The sequence below is a fragment of the Natrix helvetica genome (genome assembly GCF_964273705.1).
Source record: "Natrix helvetica genome assembly, chromosome: 1".
NCBI classification, from domain to species: Eukaryota; Metazoa; Chordata; class Lepidosauria; order Squamata; family Natricidae; genus Natrix; species Natrix helvetica.
In genome coordinates this window covers 36,275,776-36,298,860 of record NC_138548.1, presented here as the reverse complement: position 1 = coordinate 36,298,860, position 23,085 = coordinate 36,275,776, and the positions used below count along the sequence as shown (strand labels likewise).

Genomic DNA, 23,085 nt, shown 5'->3' with positions numbered 1-23,085 from the left:
CTTGTTTGTAAGACTTATATGAATAAATCTAAAAACAAAGTGGCATGTCGCTTGACTAGCAGTATTTCAGAGCACCGCTGGTGGAAATGAAAGTGTAGAGCAGCGGTGTCAAACTCAATTTCATTGAGGACCGCATCAGGGTTTTGACCTGGGAGGCCAGGGTGCGCATGGCCAGCTCAACGTCACTGGTGCTGGAAGTGCCTGTAGGGGCCCAAGCCCTCTGCCACAGAAAACGGGTTCCCAAGCTCCATTTTCAGCTGTGATGGCCTCTTACAACCCTCTGTGGCCCTCCCAGGCTACATTTTTGCTGGCAGAGGCACCACGGGCCAGTCCTTCACTATTTCCAGGGTGGCCTGCGGGCCAGATCTAAGCATCCCCGGGGACCGAATCCAAGCTCCTGGCCTTGAGTTTGACACCCCTGGTGTAGAGAATGTGGATGATTTGTTTGAAGGATTAAGCACTATATCAGAGGATTAGCTTCATTGAGATTAATCATTCTCAGTTTTTTTTTAATGAATTTAGTTGCTCTGTTCCCTAGCAGAGCCACTGTGAATTTGAATGTTGCTCTAGTTTGGCCTGGATGTTACACTATCGGAATGTTAACAAAGAGCACTTTTGCAGGGATTGGGGAAATTTGTTGACTAAGGGCCCAAAAATGGTAAACTCTCCCTAGGAAAAGGGAGGGGGGAACCCCTATTCTTGTATAACAGAGTTTTTCAGTAATTGTTTCTAAATGCCAGTGAGGGTGGATGGGTGTCTGATTTACAGAGCCTGCTATAGAAACTGGAATAAAACAGGGCATGTGTGTGCCTTTGTTCGCCCACTATTCAGTCATTGCAACTGTTGGAGTGATTGCTGCTGACTCGAAGCGCAGATATGGTTAAAGAGCACAATTGGTCAACTTCGTCCTTTTTCTTCCCTGGGTAAATAAAACGTAAGCAAGTTTATGGGTTGATTCAGAGAACAATAATAGCAATTCATTTCTACAGCATAGTAGAAAACAAAAATCTTAAATACCAAACAGCTGAAGCACTAAATTCAAAAAAGCCAGAAATGCATCAGGGGTGGGTTACGGCTTCTTCTATTGCCGGTTTGCTCAAGGACACGCTTCGGGCATGCACGTGCTTCACGCATACATGCATGCTTGATACATGCTACTCACGCATGCCCGCTAGGTAAAAAATGCTTCTGCACATGCGCAGAAGAAAAAAAACAAGATGGTGGCGCCTATGATACCCCTGATAGAATCGATTTGGGGGCGAGGCTGGCCAAGTTATTACCTACTTGCGGAACTGGGCTGACAGTAGGAACCCACCTCTGAAATGCATGCATTCTGCCCTAATTATGTTACAGATGGTCCTCAACATGACCAATCGCTTAAAGATCATTCGAAGTTACAAACTACCTGAAAAAGACCTAGAAACTGTAAATCCAATAGTGTGTCCCCCCCTGTGCTCAGATGACCACACTTTGGACACTTGTATTTACAGCTGTTTTGCATCATCTTGCATTTACATAATTGCATTTTACAACAATTTTGCCAAAAACTAACCCTTACTTAGAGTTCTCAGCAGAATTATACCATAGAGAACAATGGGTTCACCCCCCCCCAAAAAAATGGGAAATTGAGTTGATCACATGACTGATTTATGAACTTACAAACATAAAGCAGGCTCCTTTATAGGTGTAGCTCAAGGACCACCTGTACTAAATGAAAGACAAAAAAACCCATTACCATAGCTAGTATAAATATGAATTTATCCAACTCTAAAAATGCATGTACCTTAGAAAGCCCTGTGTTCTTGGGCTTAGAATGCAAAATATGATCAATGGCTCTTACCATTGCTCCATGAATGGCAGGCTGCATCCATGTTAAAGCAAAGATAGGAAGGGGGTGAGCGCTAAATGTGCAGGAAAGGCAGGCTGACCATGCTAACTTCTAGACAGGTATAGAAAATGTTCCATACTGGTTTTTGTGTTATCCTTGATAAAACCGTGAACTGGGTTTTTATTTAATTTTCAGCAATTAAATCGGCAACCTTTTGTTTTGGGGGGAAATGTTTTCAATCAACTATCTCGAAATTATCTCTTGCAAATGCTCATCTTCCAGAACCTGCATAATCCCAACACCTATCCTGTTGGTTAGGTATTGGCTTCTACTAGTAATTTTCTAATTTACTTCATATGGAGGGCATTCTGTCTCAGCATATAAGAAGTGAATTTCACGCTCACCTGGACACATCTTTTCCTGGGACTGCACAGCAGCTGCAGAAGGAATTCACACAAGCACAGAAAAATACAGAATTCCTTTAAGATGTTTCTGACAAGTGCTGTGTACATATTGTACTCCGAACCAGATTTTTCACTTTGAAGCCAAAGCATTGCACAACTCTATTGCTTACTGACTGAAGAAAAATGTTCTTTTTTCATGTTAGCATTTAAGTAGCTAACAGTAGGTATTTCATCTCATCATTACAAGTATCACAAGAGTATTATGTTAATAATAATGTAAAATGTAAACAGGATGGGGAAAACTCACCACTTAGCAATTTATTAAGTGATGAAGCCCTTTTACAGTAGAAATTAAAGATGTGCTTCTGAAAACAACCACCTTTTATTTTAACATGCATCCTCTTCCTTCTGTGCCTGCTAAGATAACAACCATTTTTAAGTTAGCCCAGCTGTTTCTGGTTTGTCTTGATAGTGGGAAATGCCCTGCTTGTTTTCAATTCGATGTTTTAATAAATGTTGCATCTCTTTTTCCTGTGCTGAATGTTGGCTGGGAGTCCTATTCTTAGCTCTTCTTACATGCTTATCTCACTGGGAAGCAGCCCAGGAAAGGATATGTTTGCCTTCTTTCCCCTCTGTCTTCCTTGTATTGCTTTGGTTTTGCTTCATCTATTACAACAAGGGTGTCAAACTGGATCCCATTGTGGGCGGTATCAAGATTTTGTTTGCCCTTGGGAGGCTGGGGTGGGCGTGGCCTGGTCATCAAAACTGACTGGGTGGGTGGGCCAGGGTGGGCCTGGGTGGCATGGGACGATCCCTCGCGTTCCCCAGGACAGCCCTGTGGGACAACACTGGGCCTATCGCAGGCAAAGTTTTTGACAACTCAATGGAAGGGTTCATTTGCATTCTGCATGATAGGCTAAATATATTAATATCAGGAGAAAAGGGCCAAGTTCCTGATCTTATCCCAAGAGTTGAACGCAAGAACTTCTTCAAGTCAAGTTTGACTCTTTGTGACGGACTTTGCACTTGATTGTTAACATTACAAAAATGATTTGGCAATGCCTTCTTTCTTGAGTGTTTACAGTTTTCCAGCCTAACAGCCCTGCAGTTCTCAAATAGTCTCCTTTCCAGTCTAACCAGTCTAGCTTCCAATCTAATTAATCAATTTTCAGGTCTACAAACAGCCCTTCAATTCTCAAGTGGTCCCAATCTAAGCTTTAATTAAAGCCCACCCTGTTTAGAGCGTCTGAGATCAGTCTAGTTCAGTCTTTTTCAAACTTGGTAACTTTAAGATGTGTGGACTTCATCTTAAACCTTCCAGGATTATCAGCTTGGTGGTTGGGGAATTCTGGGAGTTGAAGTTCACATGTCTTAGTTGCCAAGTGTGAAAAAGACTGAGCTAGACTGATCTCAGATGCTCTAAACAGGTGGGCTAGATTATGCAAGTAACTAATGGTTTGGTTCAATGTGCTTTCAGCTAGCTATACGCTGACCTCCCACAACAACACCTCCTAATGCTAATGTTTCTTCCATCATCAATCACTCCAAAGTGCAGTTCATTTGTTGCTCAGCACCCTGCAGGAGCTGGTTCTATGCCCAATTCATGTTTCCTTTCTGTACTTTTAAACTTTTTTTTTCCCTGGGGAATGCTAAGCATCTGCCTTTGGATTAGAAACCTGCTGGAAATGGGTGGCATTTCCAAGTATCAAGACAGAGTACTTCCTAAGTGCTTTGTTCTGCAATTTATTTTGACAAAAACAAAAGAAGAAAGAAGAATGTGAATCTGTCTCCTAGTTTTTCACTTGGTGGGTCAGATTCCCAAACTAGTTTGGAAAAAAATATGTGAAAGATAATATTCAAATATCAATTTTCCCTGTAATATACGTATTTATTTGCCATTTAAGTTTTTTTATAATTTCCCTTAGCATATGGTATATTTGTCCATTATTTTTCAAATAATCTTCTCTATCCTCTTTTTTTAAAATATGTACTTTTTTTAAATGGTCTATTGCGTGATAAAAAGCACATTTTGAAGGATAGTTAAGCTTCAATTTATGTAGTGACTCAAACGTGTGAAATTAGATGGAGTTGTGTTCAAAGGGGAACCAAACAACCCCCCCAGGGCCTAATATTGTTTATGTTTCCCTTTCCTTTGGATAACTTCCATTGCCCTAAAGAACCTTGTTAGGCTTCCGATTTCAAACTGTCTCCTTGAAGACTATTTACAGTTTCTTATCCCAGGTGAGAACATCATCCATTGATTCCACCCACATCAGTTCCTCTGACTGGCACTGAAGGTGTCCTAGGTCTCAGGCAGAGAAAGGTTCTACTAATAGCCTGTTACCTGATCCTTTAAAACATTTAGCAATCAATGATGCCAAGTATAGATCCGGGGATTTTCTCCTTGCAAAAGATTTGCTGTATCACTGAGAGAAAGAAAGCTGAAAAACTTTCTTCCATTGTCCCAAAGGTGCTTTTTCCAGAGGCAACTGAACTTTCTGGTTTTTCTTTGAAGATGTTTCGCTTCTCATCCATCTATCTCAAGTCTACATCATCTACCTCCAGTCTACAACACAGTCCTTTCAACAGTTCCAAGAAGGCTCCATACCCATTTGCATCACTCAGGTGACCCTGATGACACAGGTAAATCTCCAGCTGACCTTAATGACTCGCTAAAAGAATGCAAATGACCAGCTGTCTGCAAGAAGTATAAATCCCTCCATTCCCCACCATCCAGTCAGAGTTGAAGAAGTTTCTTGAATGAGAAACGAAATGTCTTCAAAGAAAAACCAGAAAGTCTAGTTGCCTCTTGAAAAAGCACCTTTGGGACAACCATGACCTGGATGATTGATAATCTCCATAGACATCTCTTGAATTGTGTGTAGTTGCAGCAGGACCAGAAAGGGTATCATCCAGCATTCAGAAAGCCTTGTCATTTGCAAACTGCCAAAGATTAAACCCTGGAAAGCTGATGCCAACCTGGTGCCTGCCAAGTATGGTGGACCAGCTAATAGCCATGTACTATAATTCAGTGCTTGCTTATTTATTTATAACACATTTAGAGACCTCCCATCTCCCTCATAGAGAACTCTGGAGTGACATGTCGAGACTAACAGATTGTGGAAAGTTAATGTAGATAATACTGACTCAGACCTCAATTGATAAGCTGATTTGATAGAAGGCAGCTTCTATGCACCTATTGAATTACTGTTATTTCTGTCTACATGTATTGAATGCACCCTAATCCCGTTGAATGCAAGAGTCCAACTGATTTATATCAACAGTAATATCTGCTTGACGAATTCCACAAATTATTAGGAAAAATTCCACAAATTATTGTGAAAATCATTGGGTTCCAATGGCTTGTTGTGCTTTGGAATTTGCAGTATCAGCATTCTTTCTAGTATGTCCTTTGTTATTGTTCATAGACAACGTATTATGCAATGGTCTTTTTTTTTTCATTCTGAGACTAAGCTCAGAGGCTCATTTTATTGGAGGATTTAGGATTTATACCTTCCAAATCACCTGAACATAAATTGCTGTTACTGATGTGAAATCCATATAATAGAATATTGCGTAAGCTGGGCTACAAAAATAGCTCTCTGGTCTTCCTTTCCTCCCCAGAGGGAGAAGGAGAAATCGTTTTTTGCCAACTCATTTCCCAGATCAATGAGCACAGCAGTCAGCCAGGATGAAGCTTTAGTTGCCCATTAAACGTTTGGGCAGAGAGACCAATTAATTTATTCAAACCCTTTGCTCAAGTAATCTGCTGGTAAAAATCAACATAACATTTTAACTTCTTACAATTTAGCTTTCTAGAATGGTGCTTTCTAGATTGTCTGCTAGACTATGTTTGCATCATCTGAAGTCATGCAACCAACAATAAAAATTGAAGATGATAGCAACTGTAGTCCTACATATCTAAAGGGCCTTGGGTTGGAGCAGCTGTTGCAAATAAGCTGTTTTGTGACTTTTCTGTACCTCATACTTCTCAGACTTGGCACAAATATACTTTAGATGAGTATTTAGACCCCCACAAATGTATATAAAAATACATCTCACTGTGGCATTTGGTAGCCAGTGAGATGAATGCATACAGAAGTCTTTCTCATAAAGATGAGTTTTGTTTGCCTCAGAATTCTCCACTGCACATGTGGCCATTGAGCACTGTGGAGGCAGGCAGGAGTGTCTACTGGACAGTTCAAAATAATCAAAATGGTGGGTGCAACATACCCCTTTTTTATATGAATCTTTAGCCTACTTAAAAAGGGGTAGGGCTTCAATCACACAAGATGGATGCCATCTTGATGTTTGGTTTCACCTACTTTCTGCAGAGGTACTTTAGAGAAAGGATTTTTAGCATGACATTTTAATTTCTTCATGTATTATTTATTTATATCCCACCTTTATTGGTTTTACAAATAATTCAGGGTGTTAAAATAAAATGGGACATCTGTCTGTAATTGTTATTATCACCAATCATCATTATCATATTTTTAATGCCAGGGAGGAACGAATGAAGGTTCTTCTGCCTAAGGTGCCAAAACACTTGAGATGCCATTTACTGTTCTGCCCCATCAGCAAAATATCTTGGACCAGCTCTGATTAGCAGAGTAGATCATTTGGTCCAGGGTAAGCATATTTCAGGGGAAATTCTAAGTGCATTGAGACTGTTTATTCTCAGTGAAAATGAGCTGTTAGATCTGAATCCATGAAAGAAGCAGAAACAATATTCAACAAGCCATAGGAAAATTATAATCAAGCTCGGGGGGGGGGGATCAAACTCACGGCCCGCAGGCCAGATATACAATACAATACAATACAATACAATACAATACAATACAATACAATACAATACAATACAATACAGTAGTAGAGTTGGAAGGGACCTTGGAGGCCTTCTAGTCCAACCCCCTGCCTAGGCAGGAAACCCTATATGTCATGTCTTGCCCCTGTTCCTGCCCAGTTTAGTGAAGGGGGGAAATCCAGATACGTCATGTGATGCCCTCGTGACAACGAGAGTTTGATACCCCGGATCAAGCTGAACACAACTCCAGTATTTTTTCCACGTCATTTTGAGATGGAGAATGAGATACAGGAGATATTATTACTGAAGTGTCACTTTATGTAAGTACAAGAGGCACACCAGAAATCTCCTAGTGAATCTTTTTCTGTATAACAAGCACTTGCTTGTTTTTGGCAGAAACAGCATGACTGATCTGAACATATAAATTAACACCAACATCCGGTTGAACTCTCTGCTACAGCACAGTTGGCCGACAGGATAATAAATCAGCAATTTTTTCCTCCATTTGGCAAGTAAATGGCTCCTCTCAGAGTAATGAAAAGGATGAAATGAAAGTTATGCTACTATTTTAAATCCCAATGATTTTTCCCCCAAGCATTTAAAAAAACTCTTTTGTAAAAATAAAATTTCCTCACCAGATGGACACACTTTCTCTTTCCGCTTTCCTCCGGTTGTGGAGCTGTCCCGACTTCAGCAGCTTGGGGCTGCGCTTCTATCGCCGGCTAGAAGAGATTCTCTTGGATCAACCAGGGACTTTGCGATGTCCCTGAGATCAGCAAGACATACTCTTTCCTGTCACCATCTCTTTGGGACGGTTTAGGTCCAGATGGACCACCCAGCGGTATCGGCTGCGATCTTTGAGCTCCGAGATCGCACGTCTGTATCGTTGTGACGTCAGCTCCTTTCTCCACTTTGTAGTGGTTTTTGACTGAGAGCCCTCTCATTTGCTGTATTTGTAGGAAACTCTTATCTATGGATAGTTTTACCATAATCATTAATCCAGTTTCTGGGTTTCTGACACAGAAGGTTTGCACAACATGCAAGGCTAAGATTGGTTGGCTGGTTTGTAGATCAATGTACACACCATGTGAATACTCTCAAACATCTGTGGCTGGTGATTTTAAAAAAAAACCTGGAAAAAAGTGGTTTAACAAGTTCCAGATGTGGAATTCTGTGACAGCAGAATTTTTTTAATGGATATTTTAATGCCTATTAATAGATCTAAATAGCTAGAAAAGTAATGCTCTGTGTGTATGCCTGAACACAAGGGAGTATTAGTGTTTGTCACCTTTATAAGCCAACTTTGGAATGATTATACTAAAAAGCAGGTTGTAAATCTCTAAATTAAATATGCATCCACTTTTATAGAACGATGATGGGAGGTAGAACATTTGTGGTCTTTGAAGAAACATTTTGCTGGCAATGGCAGTAAGAGAATGTTTGATTCAGTGGACAGTTGATTGGATTCAGCAGAGCTGTTCGTGTGTCCTTTAAGTCTTGCAGTAAAACAGAAGGCCTCAGCAATGTTTCCGGGATCCGGATAAACACTGATATTAAAAAGGACAGGAGTGCTGAGTACAGACTGTACATATCCTCCTAGCTAAGAAACAAAATAAGGATGGTGGGAACTATTGAACAGATTTCAGCTGGAGAATGAATGTAAGCCTTTTTTTCCTCCCAAACTTTGGGTTACCTTAATTTTTTTAAAAAGAAAAAGAAGCATTATTCAAATATACTATATATTCTCTTTCCCACTGAGATTTAGACAACTCATGTATCCTGAGTTTTTGGTAGAGTTGGTTTCCCAATTAAAGAATTCTATAATGGAGTTTATAGGATCCTAGTTATTCGCTCTGCCTCCACTTCCTTTGGCCCTCAACAATATCTTCCTATTTCAACTTTCAGCTATCACTGTTGCTATTTTTATTAGAATTTTACAATTTAATAAGTGAATAAAAAGGAAAAGGAAGAAAAAGATTCAAAAAAGGGAAAAACAAGTGAAACTAAAGAAAGAAAATGCAAACTTTTTACTTCCACTCTTTATCAGTGCTTCCAACCTGACTCTTTCCCATCCCTCTTTTACCCTTTTTAATCCCCAAACCCATAAATCATCAGTTCAGTCTTTTCTTCTTTCAGCAAGAAGTCCATATAAATGCTTACATCAATTTCCATGACCTAATTGGTTGGCTTTGCCATTTTCACAGGGTCTAACGGATACATTTGAAAAGATGAAAAATTGGGGAAATGGGTGCCTTCACAAAATAGCTGCTGGGGAGACATTTGTCCATTCACAAAATGATGTCTTGGACAAATAGTTATAAGGTATTAATTAATCAGAATGTTCCTTGCCATCTGTTGTAATGAGCCTTTTGGTAGGAGACTTCCTTTCTCCTTTTGGAGGACAATATTTTCTAATGTGGCTCTTAGATATGGAGCAAACGAATGGAAATGCAGCTTTATCTCATTTCAGATAATGAAAAAAACCCATTACCATAGCATCCACCCATCTGGCACTCCTATGAAGAATAAACATGCCATCTGTGAGTCATAACTCATAGGAGAACATGTTGGATCATACAATATAGAAGAGCCCCAGGAAATCAGAAGAAAAGCTTAGGTAGCGGACATAGAGCCATACCAATCAATTCTATGCCATTGCATATATTAATATTAAACACCCGTGTGATTCATTTCTGGTTCCCATGCAAGCTAAGAGTATGGGATGCCTTAAAATAGAGAATACCCTGATTCCCCTGAGTGAATCCCTTCGTCATTATATAAGAGTTATGTATAGTGTTATATCAGACTTAGTATGATGCCCACACCCTCTCCAGCACAGTGAAGATATAGTGAGCATTTAATTACTATTACAGTCACTACTCAACAAATATTAACACCCTTTTCTTCCCTGTTCAATGACGATCGTGCACTGAGTTTCCCAATCATGGAGGCATCATTGGAAGATCTGAAAGGTGAGGTTAGAGACAGGTTGTTATGGAGAAAATGTATCCCTATGAGTTGACAATGACTTGATGACACTTAACCCATCAAATCATGCAGGAGCCTTATTTACATTGAAATTGTCTACTTCATCTTAATGAGGCATCATTAGACCAAAAACCATGAACATAAATGCTTACATTAAAATGGCTATTTCATACGCCTCTCCAGCTATGAGAAGTTCTACGGCAGTTCATTGCTGGCCCTTTTTGTTTTAACCATTCTAAATCATTCACTGTCTTTAGCAGTGGTGGGATTCAAATAATTTAACAACTGGTTCTCTGCCCTAATGATTTCTTCCAACAGCCAGTTAACCAAACTGCTCAGAAACTTAACAACCGGTTTTCCTGAAGTGGTGCAAACTGGCTGAATCCCACCACTGGTCTTTAGACTTGATCATGTCAGTTGCTCATTGACAAATTTAAAGGAGCTGGTCCCCTGTTGGGAGATAATGTCATTTCCAATTTCAGACTTTGGTCATTTATTCTTCTTTTCTGTTTCTTGATATTGTATCTAATCAGTTAGTGTTCCATTAATTAAGCTTTTCCCCTCCTTGTACTGTTACTTTTATTTTTATTGCTTCTTTAAGTGTTTTTAACAAACTATTAAGGCAATGTAGGGAGCCAGTTTGATATGCAAAGGTTAAGGCTTCATACTTAAAACCAGGAGACTGGGAGTCCTACTCCTATCTGAGGCACAAAGCAGAGCAAAATATAAATTAATAATAAGTTAATAATTGGTTGTTTTTTCAACTGAAAAGCAAGCTATTTTTTAGTAGTTGATTGACCTTCTCTCCCTATGGCAAATTCATACAGTGTAGCTGGTTAATGTGCAAGTTCCTAATTCCTTTTTCCTCTAAAATGTTTCATCACTGGCAATCCTTATGCTCAAAGGACCAGGTTCCTTTGCAAACCTAACTGAGAGTCTTTTACAGTCAGGATTTTCCCGAAAGCAGTACAGCTCTTCAACTCACAACCACAATTGAGCCCAAAATTTATATTGCTAAGCAAGACATTTGTTAAGTGAGTTTCCCCCTATTTTACAACCTTCGTTGCCAGAGTTGTTAAATGAACATTGTAGCTGTTAAGTTAGAAACATGGCTCTTAAGTGAATTTTGCTTCCCCACTGACTTTGCTTATCAGAAGATTGCAAAAGGAAATCACAGGACCTCAAGATATTGTGACTGTTGTAAATATGAGTCAGTTGCCAAGCATCTGAATTTGGATCATATGACTATGGGGATGCTGCAATGGTCATAACTGTAAAAATGGTCATAAGTTACTTTTTCCAGTGCTGTGCTAACTTCAAATGGTCACTAAATGAACTGTTGTAAGTCGAGGGCCACCTGTTGTAAGTCGAGGGCCACCTGTTGCAAATAGGGATAACATTGCAGAGTTCAGCAATTTTTTCAGGCGGGAGATATCATTATAGCATATGACATAATAGCAAAGTGAAATAAAATGAATGTGGATAAATTTAGTGATATCACCAAGTTTCATTACAGTTTAGTGATGTCACTAAATTGAAAGTTTTCTCACTGTCTGAAACTTCTCATGCTGTCAAATATAAACAATTTGACACTAGATAAATCTGTTAACAAAATAAAGGGCAAATAGAAACTGTGTCTCCTTTCCAAAAGAGTTTCCCTTTATCCCTTTTATATAGAACAGGTGGAAGAGGCACCAAAATGGGAACACTTATTGTTATAAATAGAGCTAGCATTTGATACACAGCAGTCTCTGGAATAGTGATTTCATAGTTTTGCTATAAAAAATTACTTATCTGACAAATGAAGCCAAATATACATGTCCCAGGATAATGTTGCAGGATCCAATCTGAGTCAGTCACTTGGAACAGATGTTTATTCTTCCAAATTTTTGGACTTATGCTGGAGTCCATCCTTGGAGAACTTCTCTCACTTCTCTCATACTTATCTGAGCCTTTGTGTCGTAGAAACTATAGTCTTTAGTGCTAGTCATGAGATATCTGATGTTATCTTTCACAGGAGCCCATTTAAGAATATTGACATTTTTTAAATCTAACCATTTTTTTGCCCTTTGTAAATTTATTTTAATCTTGCAATTTTATCACTAGAATTAAATTATTTTTCTAGTGCAGCGGTTCCCAACCTTTCTGGCTTTACGGACTGGCGGCGGTGGGAGGGCGAGAGGGGATGGTTTCATGCGCTCTACTTGTGCAAAGGCATCTCCTTGTGCACATGTTCCACCACCACTTGTGTGGCCCAGTTCCCAATGGACTGCAGCCTTCCCTCCCAAATATTGCAGACCTCTATTCTAATGTTACCCAGTCATACACCACTAATAGCTTTCAGTCTCTCAATTCCCCAGAAATTGTTCCAAATGTTGGAGCAGTTCTAATATTAAAGAAGAAGGGAAAAAAATAAACTATAATGTCTTATGATTAAGAAATACTCTTTAGTCTAGCTGTTGAAACATAAGCAAGAAAAAAGGCATCCAACTTACTTTATTTTTCTTCCAAGAATATCCAGCAATTCAACATTGTACTGACATTTCTACAAGGCAAAGACCAGTTAATCAATATACTGCTATTTTTCTTTCAATTGTGTGCAAGGTGCTTATTATCTACTAATGGCCTATTATGCACAGCCCATTTATTTATAACCATTTCCCTGTTAATCTTGTTTTTGTGGCCAGTTGCCGTGAAAATGTGTACAAACCACCTTTTCAAAGTTGAGGGTAGATGGATTTAAATAACCAGAGGCCTATTGTGAGAAGGGAGAGTTAATTTTAACAGTACTGTGCCTTACACGACCGTGCCTCAATTCCATTTATTATTTTAATAATTGAGTCTGCTCTGTAATCAAGATTTGATTTTGTATTTTAATGATTTGATTCCTCCTGGGCAGTTTGTTAGTTGTAACTGAAAGATGGACTCAGGAAGTCTGACTGAAATCTTCCCACTGCCACAAACACTGTATATGTTATTTTGACAGCATAAGGAAAACACTGGAAAATAAATAGGCTATTAATGTATTCGATACTAATGGTGCATTTTTCAGAGGTCTTGTATGACCATGTTGCAGCACGAGGAAAAGCCATACACAAGCATTGGTGGTGGCAGTGGTGATACAGTGTACAAATTAGGAACTCCTGGTGACTGGTTCCCTGCTGTTTAATTGGCAGCATAGAGGAAGTGATTTGCTCTTTCCATCTTCCATGTTGTTGATTTACTTCTTAGTGTAGCCCAGCATTTGTCCATCTCTGCAACTTTAAGATGTGTGAACTTCAAGTCCCAGAATTTCCCAGCCAACATCAGAGGTGGGTTGCTCCCGGTTCGGCCTGAATCAGGCGAACCAGTAGTAGTGGCGGCGGGAAGCTCCGTCCACCCGGCCGGATGCTTCTGCGCATGTGTCACACACACAAACCGGTAGTAAAAAAGATGGAAACCCACCACTGGCCAGCCTGTATGAAATCAACACATCTTTAAGTTGTGGAGATTGAGAAACACTGGGCTAGCCAAAGATCTGAAATTCCAAGTCAGTTTCCCATCCAAATACTAACCAAGGATAATTTGCTTAGCCCTCTATAATTAACCATGATTGGTTAAGTACTGCCATAATCTGCACTAGTAGAATTTTTAAGAGTCTTATATGACTCAGAGAGTCACTTTATAGGGGAGATTGGTAATATAAAAAATTAATAAATCAATAAAAATGAGCAAGGTGAAATAAATTGATGTTTGTATGGCTTTGCAATGCACAGCAATAGTAATATCACTTAAACTTATATGTCACTCCACAGTGCTCTACAGCAATTTACAGTGTCAGCATATTGTTCTCAGCAATCTGGGTTCACATTTCAACCTTCAGCCGGTCAGGATCGAACTGTTGGCAGTGGCAGAGTTAGCCTGCAAATACTGCATTCTAATCACTACGCCACCATGGAGCAGACTTGACCTTCACTGGAATTTTTTCCCCAAAGAATATTTTCTATTGAGGTCATTAGATAGAGATGGGAAGGAAGTTCTTAATGTAATGACTTTATTTCAAGTTAGAGAGGAAACTGGCTTCCTTTTATATATTAATCCCATGTGTGCATATTAAATGAGCAAGAAAATACAATTTATTTTCAAACTTGTTTAAAAGAAACTTTTCTTGACTCAAAGGAAAAAAATGTACCATATAAAAAGGGAGAACTGTACTGATTTGAGGACGTTGAAGCTATTTTAAGAAAAAAATGTACAATACTTACACAAAGGTATAATTTGTAAAGCAGTTATAGGGAAGCACCGATACCTGTTATTTGTTTGGTTTGGGATTGTTGTTTTTTAGCAATACATGCTCTTAAACTGTTTAGCATCCCAACATTTAGTAATCAACAAGTATTGATTGCTTACATTTGGATTAATGACAGACAGAATTTGGCTACCCAGATATTACTTGTGTAAGTAGACTTCTTCTTTAATTAACCAAATTTCATCTTGGAAACATTTTATTCCTGATGAGTCAGAAGAAAATGGAGTCCACAGTTTAATTGTCCTTTAACAGTTGCTAGCAATCACTTCTGCATATTCTCAACAAATAGTCTTGCTTTTTCTGAAACACAACCTATTTAATCCTACCCATATTACACATATTAAGTGGCACACAACCCAAATAGTTAAACATAATCCTGCCATGTTATTAAAAATAAATAAATCTTGGCATTCTTTCAGCTGTATTACCCAGCTTTGATGTCTCCTAGGATCGTACATTCCCCACCCCAAAGAATGTTCCTCTGACTCTACTTTACGTATGAGCAGTCACACCTGTTGAACAAGCAATTTGCTAATATCTTAACTTTCCTTATCTTTTTCCGTCTTCAGAGAATATTTTTGACATGAATAGCCTTCTGGGGAATCACTGCTGAAAAAGGATTCTGGGGAATGTTGTAGCATGTACTTTGACCAGGAACAAAGTTCTCACATTAAAATCAAGAATAGATCCTAAACTTTTCCTGTTAGCTTCATATTGTTTCTCTCTTTTTATTATGATATCTTACAAGCTTTCAAAGAGGATTGCTGCAAAGTTAGGTAACAGAATGAATTGAGTTTCCCTACATAGGATTAGCATGCTGTCTAGCTGATGATATAAATATCAAAGGATCTTATCAATCAATAAGTTTTTTTTCCAAGGTTACTGTACTTAATTTCTGTATTCCAAGGGTGGAGATTTTTTGGTGGATAAGGATTTAATGTTTTTGGAAGAATCAGAGGTCAGAGTGAGGAAATGATGGTACAGACAAGACGGAACCAAATCTTGCACCTTAAATTTTTCATTATTTCTAAAGTTTTCTTTTATGTCTCAAGTGTTGAGATCCCTGTGTATTATAAAAAAAACATACATAACCAGGAATCAAAACATTCAAAACTAAAAGATCCTTTTCATCATCCAGAAGAATAATCCCAAACAACTTTTTCTCCTAGATCACTCCTAGGGTGTCAAACTGACATCATCACGTGACATATTGGGACTTTTTCCCCCTTCGCTAAACCAGACGAGGGCATGGCACATCTGGCCCATTGTCCGGGAATTTGACAGCCCTGTCCTAGATTAAAGGGAATATCCAAGACTTTAGAGCAGGGCTGTTCAAACTCAAGGCCCATAGGCTGCATCCAGCCCACGGGGTGTTTAGATCTGGCCCTGGAAACAGTGAAGAACAGGCCCACAGTGCCTCTGCCAGTGAAAATGGAGCTCACGAGGGCCATGTGTGGCCCTCCTGGGATCCATTTTCAGCTGTGACAGCCGAGCTGTGACATCAAACTGACCACACCCACCCTGGCCACACCCACCCCGGTCATGCCCATTTGGCCCCCAAGGTCAAACACAACCCTGACTTTGTGAAAGTCAGAAAGGAAAGAGACATTTGAACACCTGGAGGAAATATTATTACAGAGAAAGGAGCCAGTGGCTGGAAAAACTTACTAGTTTATTTCTAAGTTTATTAGGTTTCATTTCTTTCAGCGAGGACGGTTCAAACATGATTCCATCTGAGGCCATCACCATTTCTCTATATGTAATCACTACAGACTTCGTTATTGTTATTGCTTTATTACATTACAATTATTTATTTATTACAATAGTTTTGAAAGGATCTTAATTCTTAATCTTAGATCAGTAATAAACCCTGACTTATTTACTATATATTATAATTGTAGACATCTCCCAACAGGTAAGCAATCTTTAATAGCAAAGTTTGCTGTCTGGCACTACCTTCTGATTTTTCTGCAGGAATCAAGAAGTCTCATTGTTCAGTCTAGACTGGTCTCATAAAACATCATACTGAGATCCAGGGGCTATTTAACATGTAGTCAATTTTACTGTTTTAGAGACAGCTGGAATCAAAAGTGTCAAAGAATATAGAAATCATGTGTGCATGCATACATGCAAAATAAGCTGTTTATGGCCAAGTATCTTTTTCTAAGGAAATCAGACCTGTAAAGTTCCTTTGAAACCCTATTATCACTCAGGAAATTGGAATGTATGAAAAGATCATTTTATTGCACTGTTGTAGTTCTGGGTGTGTCAAAAGGGGAAAAAAGGTGTATATCTGTTTGCTCAATAAAATGTTTTGCAGCCTTCAGGTGAAATAAGGTGTTTGTTTGTCCCTCCCCCAATTTATTGAGGATCTAGAAAGGATCTTGAGAAATAAGGGAAAAGGGCAATTCTCAAAATTTCTTGGAAATTTTGACCCCTCAGAAGTTTGATAGAGCCATCCTGCTTGAAATAGTCATTCATCTCAAAGTCTGTTAGCTCTAAACAGTTTAGTGTTTCTTTTTCTTGGACACTCTGCTCATAAAAAGCTTATTCACTGTTCCCCTTTTGGAACACTGCTGTCTATTTTTTCCCTTCTTTCAGCCAATAGGATAGCTTAATAACTGGGCTGTTACCAAAATCATTCCATAACAAAAAGTGTGTGTGTGTGTGTGTGTGTGTGTGTGTGTGTGGTTGCTGGGTATTTTCAATTTTATTCAGCCTCTTCAGCAAAGAATTCAATACAACTTTTTTTTTCTTTGCACCATTTTCTCTTACAAAAATCATGTGAGTAGGCCAGGCTAGCTTTCTCCAGTTTAACTGCCTACCTAGATCTGTGACCCAGTTCCAGAATTTGCAATAATTCTGGCTGGGAATCTGGAAAGTTGGAGAGTGAATTTGTAAAGGATGCCCACGTTGGTTATGGTGGTTTGTATCAGAGTGTGCAGCAATCAAAATTTACCTACACAAAGTGAATTTCATTGTTCAATAGGAATTTGGTCTTGAAACTTTGCTAGGTAAATGTGCATACAATTTTAGTTTATAAAGATTTCCCAAATGATTCAGAATTCCCAGATTTCCTCCAGAATACCTGGATTTCTGCCCTCCACCCATTCCTCAGCACTCTTTGTACATAAAAACAGAAATGTATATGGCACCCTTACTTACATGAGAAAATACATAATAAAAACCTATGCTTGTTGAGAATAAAGTTGAAAAATGAAATTGGGATGAACAGAAGTAGCAGGGTGGAAAACAGAGATGATACTCATGAGACTTCCTCCCATCCTAGTAATTTTAGTGCCATTCCTTGATGAGTCAAAATCAACTTCATTCATCCAATCATCTCAAGAAGGTTTGCTAAGAATGTGTTCCTCTTTGAGGTTTCTGGATATTGGGCCAGAAGTTTCCTTGGAGGAACATGCTTCCTCTGGATACCTAAACAGCACTTCCCCTTCTCATATTAATCTGGTATTCATCCCATGTTTAGCTATTGGTTTCATATCCTGTATAGCTTATTTTACAGTGGTGGTGGTGGGTTTTTTGTTGTTGTTGTTGTTCTTACTTCTCTGTACATCAACAAAAGTTACACCATTGGTGTGGTTAACAAATATAATAAATTCATTAATTAATTAACATGTGTGCAGTTCATACTACTCCAGGTATGCTCTGCTTTATATTTTTTTAAAGATAACTTTATTAATTCTTTTAAACAAGAAAGATAAAAACTAACAAGAACTGATAATTAAGATGAGAGAAAGAAAAAGAATGAAGAAAGCAAAGGGGAATAAGTAAAATAAAATAATGGCTTACCATATTTCTTTAAAATAGTTATAACTATAAATTTAAACTGACATCTTACTTTATGGTTACAATGTAACTTCCATTTCCCCCCCATTATCTACTATTTTTTCTAATCAAGGCCATATAATCATAATTTTTTTTCTGTTTCGCACAAAAAGTACAGAAAGGGTTTCCAATCAGAATTACAATTAATCAGTGTGTTTTATTTAATCAAGTAAGTCGATTTTGCCATTTCCACAAGCTCCATCTTCTGCACCATCCACTCTTCCATTGTGAGCAATACTAAATCTTTCTATACACACACACAAACACACATACTGTGTAAGTCTTGCTGTTGTGTACTACCGAGATGTATATCTTTCGGATGTCAAATCTTCTCTTCATTTTATTTTGACATCTGCCTGAGCAAATTTCATTATTTCACCATTACTAAATATGAATTAGGACAGCTATAAGTCATCAAAGACTCAGCACAACAGCCAATTCCCAGGGGATAGATTGGTACTGAGAAAGAATAAATGTAACATTTTATTTTTAAAAGATAAAGGAAAATAAAGTAATGTTAATTCCAACTCCCTGTAGTGTATTTTTAGAAAGCTTTTATGTTTTTAAATAGTTCATTGAACTTTCCAGAAGTGGAAAGTTGAGATTGAAGGTTAGAAAGGAGAAGTAACTTTATTCACCTTTTTTCAGAACTAACCCTCAGCATGTCTACTATACTCTGTAGCCTCAGTCAGGACGTATAAGTAATAATTATATTTTTACAAATACAAACATGCATTCCGAATTAAAAACTGTCCTAGGGCACAGCTTGTTTAACAAGTCACTGAATAAAAGCACAATTACATAAAACTAGAATTAGTTCTCCCCACCTGCCCTGCCTCCTTTTGGGATTACAATCCATAAGGCACCATTAAAGGCCAATTATGGTCTCTCGTAAATCATAGTTTACATGCCACAGTAGATGGATTCACATCCTGTGAAACCCCAAAAGAAACAATTCATTGGTTTAGCTTGATGTGTGAAATATTGGTTAGGGTAGTACAAAACTTCCTGAGAAATTTCAGTTGCTGTAAGCAGACATTTGATTCACTATTGATTCACTGGCTTGTCTACTCAGAAGTAAATCTCATTGATCTCAGTGGGGCTTGCTTTAAGGGAAAAGGTTCTCAGATGGTAATCTCACAGTTCCTATGATCAGAAATGGCTAAGCATGCCCTGTGACCCTTTGTTCTAGAAACAACGGGTGCAAGCTGGAAGCGCAGAGTCACGTTAGAAAAACATTGGTAATCTTCAAATTTCTCTCTTCTCCACCCACCAACGGTACTTTCCTTTAATGTTCTCTTCCTTAACTGTGTTACTTACACAAAATTGAGCAACATGCTTCTTACAAGGGATGTGACAGTCACTGCAGTACTAAGAAGACAAAGCAATGTTTTAGATGGAATTGTCAGAGAATTGGACAAAATTCTGATGGAAGCAAAAATACTGTTTTGCAATATTGATGGCTAGAAAAATGTAATATATCCACCAACAGAAGAACTGCAGGATCTTATTCTGCTTTACAAATGAGTAACTTTGGGACATATGTTGCAATTTAAATGAATTTGCTTGAATATTACTGCTTGCCTTTTAGCTTTACTTCAAAGAATTTGAGCTCTCAGACTAGGGGTTAATTTAATTTAATTTAATTTATAGACCGCCCCCTCTCCCCGAAGGGACTCGGGGCGGTGTACAGACCACACAATAAAAACAGTATACAAAATTAAATATTTTTAGATACCCGTAAAATCAGATTAAATAATAGGCTGTACAGTATGATTAAAAATTAAAACAACCTAAAAAACCTACCCCTAAAAATTTAAAATACAGGCTAGAGGGACACAAAACTACAGTTAGGCCAGGCCAGCTAAGTTGAACAGGTGGGTCTTAAGCTTCTTACGGAAGGAGCGGAGATCAGTGGTTATTCTAATATCGGGGGGGAGGTCATTCCAGAGGGTCGGGCCCATCACAGAGAAGGCCCTACTCCTGGGCGTCGCCCGCTGGCACTGCCTAGTGGACGGCACCCGGAGGAGTCCCTCCCTGTGAGAGCGAATCGGCCGCAGGGATGTATGGGGCAGGATGCAATCCCGCAAATACCTAGGTCGATATCAAGGTATATGTATTTGCACCAATCAGGCCACAGGAAGAATCAGCTGTAAGGGGTATTTTCATCCCTTTCTCCGCCGATTGAATTCCTCTGCAAATGACACTAAGATTGTTTAACCCCATCTTTCCCGGTTCATTTTACTTTTGCACTTTCAGCTCAATTGTGGAGAAATTATTTACATTGGAAGTTCTAAACCAATGGGCAGAGAAGGATTAAGGGTATTAATTCTACCCACTGATTCTTCTCTGTCTGTATTATTATTATTATTTATTAATAGTTTTACACAATCCTTCAGGGGAGGATTTGTCCAGCTTTGCAGTGCTGTGACTCCATAAATAATATATGAGTTTGTGTGTAATGTATAAAACATTTTTTTATTGGGGTCAGGATTGGGCAATAAATAAATGTACTACTTAATTATTAAATGTTGGTCTGTGTGCGTATGTGTGTGTATTTTTTCACAGTTCTGCAGCCACCTACCAGGACTTGCCCAGGCAAAGTGTGAACTCTGTCAAAATTCACTCCCACTTTGCCTGGGAACACCCATAGTCTTCCTGCCCAAACAAAGCAAGGAGCAAAGTCGAGAGTGAGTTTTGATGGAACTCCTACAAAACCTTGCAAAGTTGAATCAGTTTTTTTTTAAATAGTGACTACCTCTAAAATGCTTATGTCCTCCTGGTTGATCCTCTCCAATAATTTGAGATTATCTATCCTTTTATAAAAAAAAAATCTAGACTGCTTTTAGATGGCCACAAAGCGTTGTGACATCTATTTACTGCTATCTGGATTTTGAAAATCAGATGTGGTAGCTAGTCTGTTCTTCGTTTAATTTAATATGATTGATTTGGCTGATTGACTGACATCATGTCAGTATTGACTTTTAGTGACCATACGGTTAGAGCAGGGGTGTCCAAACTTGAGAACTTTAAGACTTGTGGACTTCAACTCCCAGAATTCCCCAGCCAGGCATGCTGGCTGGGGAATTCTGGGAGTTGAAGTCCACAAGTCTTAAAGTTCCCAAGTTTGGACACCCCTGGGTTAGAGTTTCTACATGACAATGTCCCTAACCTGGTTTTTCATATCTTCCAATGGTGTACCACTGTCACTGTAACTAAAACCATCCATTTTGTTGCTGGTTTTCCACTTCTCTTTTATTCCACCTTTCTCGGCTTCAAAGTCTTCTCCAGGGAGCTTTACATACTGTAACCAACATAGGATAATCTGAATCTGGTTATTTACTTATGTACTTGAGTGACAACTCTGGGCTAATTTGATTATCCATCTGGGGGTTGTTGTTTTTTGACTGTCCACAGTATTCTTAGGACTCTTCTCCAACACCAAAGTTCAAAAGTGTCTGTACTCTTCCTATCCTTATATATTTATTTCTATATCACTAATAATGATGGAAACATTTGGTAGTGCAAATAGAACAATAGCAAATAAGGACATTTTATTTATTTTGTGGCTAGATTTATATCTTGCTTTTTCCTCAGGGGCTCAAGATGGTGTCAATAATATTTCCTCCTCTCATTTGCCCCAACAACAACTTCTAAGGTGAATCGCAATGAAAGAGTAACTCAAAATGTTACTTATCTGTTTAAACGTGTTATATGGCCACCTATCTTATAGCAATGACTCTGGGAAGTATATAGAGTTAAAAACAACTTCAGCAAAGGAAAACTTAATGTCTGCGAGCACAACAACAATCCCAGCACATAAGAAAACAACATTAACCTGTAGAACCTGCTTCACCTCCCAGTCCAAACGCCTCAGGGAGTAACCAAGTCTTTAATACCTACATTATGGAAAAACTAACTGGGTCAGAGCCATCCAGATCTTTGCAGGGATGCTGTTGCATTGCCACAGAAACAACTCTTGGATACAAGAAGGTAGTATTGCTTAATGGAAGGGACCCTAAAGAGCTGTTAGAGCTGGAGGGGCATGCAAAGACAAGGGGAGATAACAGTTCCACAAATGTCATGTCAATCAGCATAATATAATAGTTTAAAATACTGGGGAAGAGAAATTATTTTGAATTTGCTGCTTAATTTAATGGCGTTGCCACTTGCACCTCCATGAGAAGAACTGTCAAACTGCTGTTTTCATATGTGCTCCAGCCGTTGACGGTACCTAGCCAACATTGGTTGCTCTCAAAGGGCTAAAAGCAAACTCAAACCTAGTTAGCAATTCAATGGGGAGGCAACCAGGAAAATTTAATTTGTGGACTAAATTGGAAAGTTTAAGAAAATAACAGGGAAGAAAGTAATAGCAAACCACATCCTTCTCCAGACGTCTTCACTTCTTTTTTGTTGTGTATAATGTACCATGTCATTTTGGAGAGGAGCCTCTTTTAATTGTCTTGGGAATAAATATCCCCGCAGCTATTTAAAGTAAAGAAAAACACTCCCTGTATTAACATTAAGAATTAGGATACCACATTTGGAATATTTATTTCTCCACCCCCAGATACTTCTTAATTTAAGATGTCTGTGAGTTATTTGGCAAAGCATAGATCAGGAGGTTTTTTTTTTTGCTACAGTTCATTCAACCTACCATACATTCCTTTCTGGTGATATATTTCTCTGGTAGGAAAGACCTTCACAGCATAAACAGAGCTTTGTTCTAAGTTTCAGGAAAGGCAGCTGAAGTGATACTTTTGCAAAATTAGGCCAGATCCTGCTGTTGGGGAAAAGCATGAGCAAAGGTTATGGTTGTAGAAAGTATGCTAGGATGGAAAACCCAGCTATTTTTTTTCTGAGAACATTTAAAGGGGAGGTGAATTATCCCCCTGGCAGGGAACAAATCCAACTCAGCTGAAAA

The 23,085-nt window shown here is 38.6% G+C and overlaps 1 protein-coding gene across 4 annotated transcripts in view; it reads left to right on the top strand.

Annotated features, from left to right (window-relative positions):
• The window catches only part of INF2 (inverted formin 2), a 74,185-nt gene that overhangs the window by 12,692 nt on the left and 38,408 nt on the right, over window positions 1-23,085 (top strand). For 3 of the 4 annotated variants that reach the window (XM_081935228.1, XM_081935227.1, XM_081935226.1), the window contains exon 1: window positions 21,941-22,154. The exons of the other annotated variant lie outside the window; for it this stretch is intronic. In XM_081935228.1, the coding sequence (XP_081791354.1) occupies window positions 22,068-22,154 (87 nt within the window). In that variant the 5' untranslated portion in view covers window positions 21,941-22,067. Of the gene's footprint in view, window positions 1-21,940; window positions 22,155-23,085 lie in introns of those variants that run through there. 4 annotated transcript variants of the gene reach the window in all.